This window comes from Fulmarus glacialis, unplaced genomic scaffold, assembly GCF_000690835.1.
Source record: "Fulmarus glacialis isolate BGI_N327 unplaced genomic scaffold, ASM69083v1 scaffold9975, whole genome shotgun sequence".
Lineage (NCBI taxonomy): Eukaryota > Metazoa > Chordata > Aves > Procellariiformes > Procellariidae > Fulmarus > Fulmarus glacialis.
The window spans coordinates 55374-64446 of record NW_009212385.1 but is presented as its reverse complement, the minus strand read 5'-3'; the positions used below and the strand labels follow the sequence as shown (position 1 = coordinate 64446).

Genomic DNA, 9073 nt, shown 5'->3' with positions numbered 1-9073 from the left:
CCCTGAAGCCTTCTCTTCTCCAGGCTGAACAACCCCAACTCTCTCAGCCTTTCCTCACAGCAGAGGTGTTCCAGCCCCCTGATCATTTTGGTGGCCTCCTCTGGACCCGCTCCAGCAGGTCCATGTCTGTCCTGTGCTGAGGACCCCCGAGCTGGACGCAGCACTGCAGGGGGGGTCGCCCCAGAGCAGAGCAGAGGGCCAGAATCCCCCCCCTCGACCTGCTGGCCACGCTGCTGGTGATGCAGCCCAGGGTACGGTTGGCCTTCTGGGTTTTAATACAAACGCTGGGGTCTTCAAGCAACCAGGGAGCGGAGGAGATGCTCACGGCTGTGTCCATCCCTCTGCCCTGCTCTGAGGTCAGGAGGATCTGGTCTGCAGATGTGGTTTGGGACTCAGAGGACTTTGAAAAGCTGGTGGGACTTTAATCATCACCTATCTGAGCATGAGATGAGCCAGCACTGATGGCTTTTGACGAGCGGCCGCCTTGTGCTGGGCTGGGCAGCGGGTGGGAGATGCTGGACCACTGAAGGCATCCCACCGCACTTTCGGGCAGGCTGAATAAAATGTGGGGGGAATATGGGCTGTGGGAACTGTGGATGTACCTTCTAGGGTTTGTTTTATCATAATCTGTCAGCATTTGAATCCTCGTTAAAATTCCAGCTTTTAGAAAGTAATGGAAGAAATGAAGGGAATTAAGTTTAAGAACTTAGATCTTTTACTCTCTAAACTACTACCTTCTTGTCCAGAATCCCTTTGCTTTATTTCTCAGGGATTGTATCTTCTCACAATGATAAACACTTCCAAAAATTCTAAAATAAGTAAAGAGTTTGGAAGGTGGCATTATCCAATATCGAATTATTGTGGTTAGTGAATAAAAAAATCACTGAATGGCTTTAGCAAAGCAAGGGAAGCAACGTGCATAGCTGGTTTATTTTCTGGAGAAGTTCTGTCCCTTGATTTAATGTGTTGTATGAGGTTTTGACCCTGTCCTATAGATGTCTTTAGGCAGTCAGAGGGGACTGGCTGTGTTCTTGGGTCAGAGTGTCACAGTCTTTGACCAAACCTCTTTAACACCCTTCAAGGTGGAGTATCGAGAAAGAAGCCTTAACTGGCTTTCTTGCCCTTATTGGGCTTACATAGTATTTTACTCAGTTAAATAAAAATATATAATTCATTGTTAAGGAGCAGTAACATATGGGATATTGCAATGTTATAGTCCTCATGACTTCTGGACCTTCTTTGGTTGCTTAGACCTCTCGTTTTCCTTAGCATGGACTAGTTTACCCAACATCTGTTGAATTACATCCCAAAAATAAGGGTGAAATGTCCATTGGAGATAGCTGGAACCCAGGAGGTGCCCAGTGTTGGAACCGGCCAAGGACCGGCCGTGGTGGGAAGCTCTCTGCCAGGAGAAGCTTGGGGCTGGGAGGACCATGCGTGGGAGGCAGCCTCAGCGGGAGATGGGGAAGGGGTTCGTGGGAGGGTGTCGCATCCCGTTAAGAGATGAGTCAGTCTGCAGCTCTAATTAAAGCCCAGGCCATGTGCTGAGGGGAAAGGAGGTGGTGGGGGAGCAGGAGCGCAGACACAATGCGAGGGGTGGCGTGTCCTCTGCCAGCCGTGAGTCAGAGGAACCGGGGGTAGATGGCAGAGGAGCCAAAGATGGGCTGAAGGAGAGGCTTGCAGGAACAGGAACCAAAACAAAAGCAATCAAACACACTTAAACAAAGCATTGGAATGGGCTGTGTTGAGATAGTTGTTAAAATGCTGTAAGGCCAAGAAGCTAAAATTTGCAGGGATACAGGCAAGAGCTCAGGCTGTGATGTAAGGATGGTGAGGGCTTGCTTGGCCAAATAGTGACCGGGGGACACCAAAAGGAGGGTAACGTGATCACGTGTTGTCTTCCCTTTGCACTGTTTCCTTCACAAACGAGGCATCAATTCAATAAGAAAGGCTTGCGTTGGGTTAGTTACCTCTTCAGAGGTCACTTGGTCCATGTTTTCTGGCTCTGCCACAGAGGAACCACTCCTTGTGCAGCTGCAAAAAGCTTGTCCTTACCCTGTCTCTCTTCGGTTTTAGGTGCAAAGTAGGTCAACCAACATGAGTGGCCTTGGGGACAGCTCAACGGACCCTGCCAACCCCGACTCTCGGAAGAGGAAAGGCTCGCCCTGCGATACAGCCCAGAGGTACGTGTGCTGCTCCCAACCCGTCCCCTGCCGCGGCTACTTTGTCATTCCCACTGCGTCGCTCCGTCCCGTCTGCTCGAGCAGATGGAGCCAGGTTTCAGCCACTCGGAAATGTTCACACTTCCCACCAGAACTTCGCTTTGCTTTTAGCGGTGGCTGCGGTAGAAGATGGAGCATGATGGAAATGCTGCTCCCCATCTGCTCTGCTTGTTGTTAGGTGGCAAATGATGATTAGAGGCTTGTTATCAAAGTTAATGTATTGATTTTACAAATTGAGAGCACTCAGAGCATCAGGAAAGCTTTCTCAGGGTAAATTTGGGGGAGATACTTCTGCAAGGTCTGCAGATCATCCCAAGACTTCTGCCTCTTCATGCCAGATTCCCAAAAAATCCATGTTTTTGTAATATTCAGAATCCTGCTCCGTGGTGCAATTACAGAACAGAAAATATTTCTGTCTGAAATAACTTCATTTCTGCATGCACATGCAAACTGCTTCAAAGCTCAGCTCACTGCAGAAGGGCACCTTCTGCTTATGACCGAGCCTTCCTGTCCCAGCTACCTTGCCACCTGATTTAAGACTACGAAGTCCTAGATAGAGGCAGTTGTGATCTCCTTACACAGGCTTTTCCAGGCTCTCTGTAAATCCTGTGCATCTTTTTCCATGGCGATACAGTCTGTTAGCAAGGATGAATGTACAGTGCTGCTGCTGAATTCATGTCTCTGCCGCCTGGGATGCTGTTTTGCTCATCGTCACAGAATATTGATGCACTGAGCAAACCCCAGGTGTATTTTCTATCACTTTACAGCTCATACATGGTATTCTAGACAATAAATGTAAAGGCTACGGTGTTCCAGTAGGGAGACAGTAAGAGGTTGTTTGAGGATTTCTGTTTATTGCAGTTTTTGGTTGCAACATCTGTAGAGTTCTCATACCTTCTTAAGAGGCTCTGTGGTTCATGGCTTAGCTGTGCCATTAAAGGACTGATAATTGCAGAACGTGTTTTGATAGCACTTGTAGCTGTCTTATTCCTAACAAATACTTTTGTAATCATGTGAAATATTTCTCCTTTCTGTCTGAGTCATCTGAATCAGAGCTCTGCAGCCCTCGCTGCTGTCTCCAGGCTGGTCTCGGAGCCAGTCCTCACCCCGGAGGTGAGTGTAGGGTGAAGCTGTTGGTCTGTGGGTCCAAGCAAGGTGGGCTTGGACACCTCTTCTTGAAGGAACTGCCTTCCAGATGGATGAGCACACACCTGGCTTTGCTTTATCTGGTCTGCCTTGGAAAGCAGATCTCTTGCGGTTTGTTTCCTAACCCCTAAGCACCCCAAGAAAGCCTTCTGCTTCCAACACCAGGGGTCTTTCAAAATACGAGGAACAAACTGATCGTAGAGGAGCAGAAACTTCTGGATGAAGGATTCTCCTTTCTTGTCTAAGCACGACAAGTTTTCACATCCACAAAGCACCTACAAGCATTTTTAGAAGGGTTGACTCAAATACTTGTCGTTGGATTGGCCATCCAACCCCGAACACTGGAGCTGAAGCATTTTACCAAAATCCAGAAGAGAAGTCCTCACCAGTGCTGCATCTTCCTTCCTTCAGGCCATCTCCCGACTCGCAGCCACGGTGGGGAGGGACCTCATCCTCCTCCCTGGGCTGGCCAGAGTCCTCCGTAACATACTCCGGAGCAAAGTGAACTTCAAAACTCCTTTGTTAAAACCTGGAAGGTTTAACTATTACTTTTGATGATACTTGGGAGTCATAAAGAACAGCCCACTGGTGTAATATTCTCATGATGCTTTTATGTAAGGAAAATTGGCCAATTCTCCCTCCTACAATTTGAAAGTTGCCACAGCAACAACGACATTAAGGGTTTTCATGAAATGAGCTCACCCACAACGGAGGGAATTTTTTTTCTCTCCCCTCTGCTATTGCAGGGAGAGCTAGGAATTAATTTGACCTTAACTAAAATACTCGCTCAGCTCCTTCAAGAAGCATTTGCCTGCCCATTGCTGGGGAGCGCGCCAGCGCTGGTGTCACTGATACCTGTGCAAAAACAGGCTGAGGTCCATGGCTGGAAGTCAGAAGTCCAGCACTTCTGCAGCAGGTGGACATCCAACCTACCTCCGTGAGGCTCTTTTTGCTGCCTGTGAGCCCTTAGCACCCGTTGGCAGCTGCCTGCTGAGGAAGCGAGGGCTCCTGCGCCCACCCGAGCCCATTGCAGAGGAGTTTCCAGGTTGCACCGCGTGTCTCCTGTGGAAGGTCTCGCCTGTGGACTTCACGAGATCAGTGGCCTGAGCAGAAGCATGGCTTGTGTTCTCCACACCCGCAGCTGGCTTTGCCTTTTCTTTTTCCTTTCTTTTTTGATTCTTTCTTTTCTTTTTTGATTCTGCTTCAACTCCACTGAGTTGAAGGAGGGCGAGTCATTCCTGTCGCTCCTCTGGGCAGTCACACCACCTGGAGAGACATGGGCAGGAGGAGAAGCGAGGTGATGGAGAGTGAACTTGCGAGGCAAGGGGAGCTTCATCACGGAGGCTCATCCTTGCAGTCATCAGGTATTTTCATGTGAGAGCAAGTTTAAGCAGCAGTAAAATGCCCAAGAGACAACACCTACCTGTCAGACCTGGATATTGAGCTGATAAAGTGGCTGGAATTAGGAAAAAATAAAGAAACATCTGTGCAGCCTACCTGAGGTGCTCCTTAGAGGGGAGGGCTGGTGTTGTCTCATCCCCTTTTGGACAGATACGGTTTCTAAAGGGTCTCTGCAGAGTTATCAGAGTATATTCATGCTCTCGTTGGCTTGCAGTCTCAGCAGATAAAATGAACCAAACCTCTTCTCGAAGCCTCCAGCTGTTAGAGGAGCTTGTTTGGCCACGTAGCGCAAGCCAGAGCACATCTGCAGTGGGACACAAATCTCCTACCAAGCCGGACTTTTGGAATCAGCCTTTGTAACCAGTGTTTTCTCAGCCCCTCCATGTGCAGTGGGGCCTCTTTGAGGCCAGAAACATCTCACCATGCCCACAGGCATCTCAGCAGCTTCTTGGTATCCAGTAAATAATAGGGATTTTCAGGCAATACTGCTTACATAGAGTGCTGGGCGTCCTGTGGAGGTTGTAACAAAAAACTAGGTGGCTTATTGAAAACCAACCTGATAAAAAGCATCGCAAGCAGCGTAGAGCCGTGTCGGGCATTTTGAGCTGTCCTCATTTCATCCCGTGATTGATGTAGCGGAAGGTATTTAGGGAAATGTGTCTCAGTGTGTCTGTCCCATACGCACAGTTCGTTTTGTTGGCTTTGATGTTTATAACACCTTTGGTAAAGGAATACGTTACGGTGTCGAGGGTGGCTTCAATGATGGCCATGTCATAGCACGTAAATAATATATTCTCAATTCCCAGAATTTAGAAATAGTTGATGGGAGAACATTGGGCTTCTGCAGCGGCCGGGAGCTAAAAGAAAAACTGCTTTCGCTGGGACAAAAAGGATGATCTAATGAATATTTTTCATCTTCCTCTTGTCACCATTGATTCAGATTTTCACTTTGGTGAACTCTGGTGGATGTTGTTAACCTTTATGTGTGAATTTAGGATTCAACTTGGCAACAGCTGGAATAGTGGCTGTGGAAAAGTAAGAGACTGTATATAACTATTTTTGATTTTTTTTGTTATAACTCATTTATAACTATTTTGGAGGGGAAGGCAGAGTCCTGAACGTTAGAGGTCTGTTTTTGTTGGGGGTGACTGGCTAGCCCTGTGTGTCTCCTTTGGCATTAATTTTGATTATTTTTATATGCATAAAAAGATGCGAAAGCCTGAACTAACTCCCCAGTATTTTGGAGATATTCGGATTATAGCACGGTCATCACTCCAGCCAGTAGTTGTATTTTGGGGTTCTTGTCCAGTGCCCAGGTGTGGTAGGAAAAAGTCATTAACATGACTTTTAATTTTTTTTTTATTTCTCGAACAGCAATGAAAAGCGGCGACGGGAACAGGAGAACAAATATTTAGAGGAGCTGGCGGAGCTGCTGTCTGCAAACATCGGGGACATCGACACTCTGAGTGTCAAACCCGACAAATGCAAGATCCTAAAAAAGACGGTTGATCAGATCCAGCAGATGAAGAGGTTGGAGCAAGGTAAGGCGGCAGCCTCCTGCCTTGGCTTGTCGGGAAGCTTCAGAGTAAGAGCGTTCTCCTGGTACCCGTCAGACACTAAATTGCAGCAGATAATCATATCTTAATTCATGAAAAATCATGACATAATCATTCCATTTGCAAGAGTTTTTCCTTCTCCGACTTTTATGAAAGCATTAATACAAAAGGGTACGCTTCGCCCTCATTGCTTGGCTTGTTTAAGATGCCACCTTTGTTTCTGGTGCAAGGTGGCAGTTTACTCTGTGTGATTCATCCTGAAATTATTCCTTAGATTAAAATAATCAGAAGTGCTTGTTAAGCTTTCAGGATCAGGCCCATTAAGTGCTTATCAGCAATACTGCTGTTAACTGCGTGCAGAAACCCCATTTTATAGCTGGGTAAGGTGAAGGACAGACAGCTCTGCCACACGCTGTGCAAGACTTGGTGAAGAACCATGTACCCTTGTCGGATCTGTTCTCCTGCCAACCGAACAGATTAGAGGGGGCATTAATCCACCTCCCGCCGGTGAATACGGTGCTGTAACCGGTAGACAGAGAAGAGATGCTTGAGAAGCCGTATAAAGGTTAAAATTCACCCTGAGTGTCAACTCATAGACTGAAATGTAGAAGTCCAAAGGGCTCAAGCGATGCCCAGGAGAAGGGCTGAGGTGTATTAAGGAGGGAGTAGGATTCGTTCAGGTCCTTGCAACCCCAGCATCCCTCCTGGAGCTGCTGCAGGTGGGCTCCAGCTTGCTCCGCATCATGCCTGCTGTGGGCTGTCCATCTTGTGCGCTCGAATACTTCATCCTTTGTGCAAATACTTTTTCCTTCATGCAAATACTTTTTCCTTTGTGCAAATACTTTGCCCTTCGTGCAAACGCTTTGTCCTTTGTGCACAAGGTGAATCCCGCTCAGTATTAGTGCTGAGAGCACGTCATCCGTCAAGCGTTGCCTTTGCCAAAGCTCCCGCCGCACGCTCCGAGTGGAGTGATGTTGCCTGATAACAGATGTTAAATTTTCCCAAACCCCGTAGCTAGAGCGTGGGTATGCATGTACAGGCGATCCATAGAATCATAGAATAGTTTGGGTGGGAAGGACCTTTAAAGGCCATCTAGTCCAACCCCCTGCCGTGGGCAGGGACATCTTCAACTAGATCAGGTTGCTCAGAGCCCCGTCCAACCTGACCTTGAACGTTCCCAGGGATGGGGCATCTACCACCTCTCTGGGCAACCTGGGCCAGGGTTTCACCACCCTCAGCGTAACAAATTTCTTCCTTCTATCTAGTCTGAGTCTCCCCTCTTTTAGTTTAAGCCAGGCATTGCCGTAAGTCCTCCCCGCTTGCTGTTATTTTAGGCACCGAATTTTGGGGCAAGCACAGTAGCAAAGCATTCGGCTCACGTTGCGCGGGCTGCCTGGGCTTCCCGAAGAACCAGGACGACTGCTTTTAGATTTCATTCACGTTGTGCCTGGGCTCTGAAAGGAGTTTGGTAGCGGGTGAGTACGCCTAGGTTCCTGCTTGCTGCCACTTCACTGTTCATTAGTTTTCTTGACATTGCACAGCAGGGCTGAACATTAACTAGGACAAGCACTACTTAAAAATATTATGCCTTGAGCTTTGCTCTGTATTGCCAGCTTATCTAGTGCGGCGCCAAATTACCGAAGAAAAGAAACTTCACCTGTATTTGTTCTTAGCAGTTTACTGCAAGAGCATGTTACATGAGGAGGTAGGAAAAATACGGCAAAAAGTCAGAATATTTGTGGTCAGAGACAATTTTCTGTCCTTGTAGTTATATTGAGTGTTAGACGCCGTGTTTCCCTGCCCGTGTCCTTCCTCCTCCTCCTCCTCCTCTCTGTTTCTCAGCCATAAAGCTGATTAATATTTGCTAACTGTTGAGGGTGTGGTTTTGCTGCTAAAGTACTGTGAACGGCGATTATCCGGCAGCATTGGCCGTGCTCTTTCTAATGCTCCGAAACCCTCCTGGAGACGTGATTTCATGTCACAGAGAGGAGCCGGGGAGTTTGGACCTTGCCGGGATGGGTTACAGCGGGCTCAGGACATCCCAGCACATGATGCTGTTCAGCCCAATAATAAGCAAAACCCATACGCACCGGGAAGAATGATGCTAAACCTCGTAGCAGAGCAGATTTCAATGAAAAAACCGCCAACGTCCTGTTATTAATTTAATTTGGAAAATATGCCAGGCGCAGAGCTGGGGAGTTTAGGAGGGGGCAGGTGGCAGTGCCGGGGTGCGGGGACATCCCGGGGGGGGCATCATCCCCACTGCCAGCTCCGGAGGGTTTGGAGGTTGCATCCCACCGGCTCTCCCCCCCCCCGTACCTCCGCCGCGGGTCGTCCTCGGTTTTAATCCACAAAGGGGTGGAGGAGCCGGCAGAAGCTTGCAGATGGATCGCACGCAGGGGCTGAGCCCTCCCTCCCATCCCCCTGCCTGCTGGGCTGCTATTTAAAGTATGAAGCAAATGCTTTTAGAAAAGATTCCTAGGTCTGGACCCCTTCCAATGTTAGTAATGTACAGTTGGCAGAACAAGCGGTCGTCCTCGGTTTTAATCCACAAAGGGGTGGAGGAGCCGGCAGAAGCTTGCAGATGGATCGCACGCAGGGGCTGAGCCCTCCCTCCCATCCCCCTGCCTGCTGGGCTGCTATTTAAAGTATGAAGCAAATGCTTTTAGAAAAGATTCCTAGGTCTGGACCCCTTCCAATGTTAGTAATGTACAGTTGGCAGAACAAGCGGTTTGCGGCTCTGGCAGC

At 48.4% G+C, this 9073-nt stretch overlaps 1 protein-coding gene across 1 annotated transcript in view; it reads left to right on the top strand.

Annotated features, from left to right (window-relative positions):
- Positions 1–2097: 2097 nt before the first annotated feature.
- The window catches only part of NCOA1 (nuclear receptor coactivator 1), a gene marked incomplete at its 3' end in the record, with an annotated part of 62235 nt that continues 55259 nt past the window's right edge, over positions 2098–9073 (top strand). Inside the window, exons 1-2 of the mRNA XM_009577868.1 lie at positions 2098–2183; positions 6144–6310. Of these exons, the coding sequence (XP_009576163.1) occupies positions 2098–2183; positions 6144–6310 (253 nt within the window). The remainder of the gene's footprint in view (positions 2184–6143; positions 6311–9073) is intronic.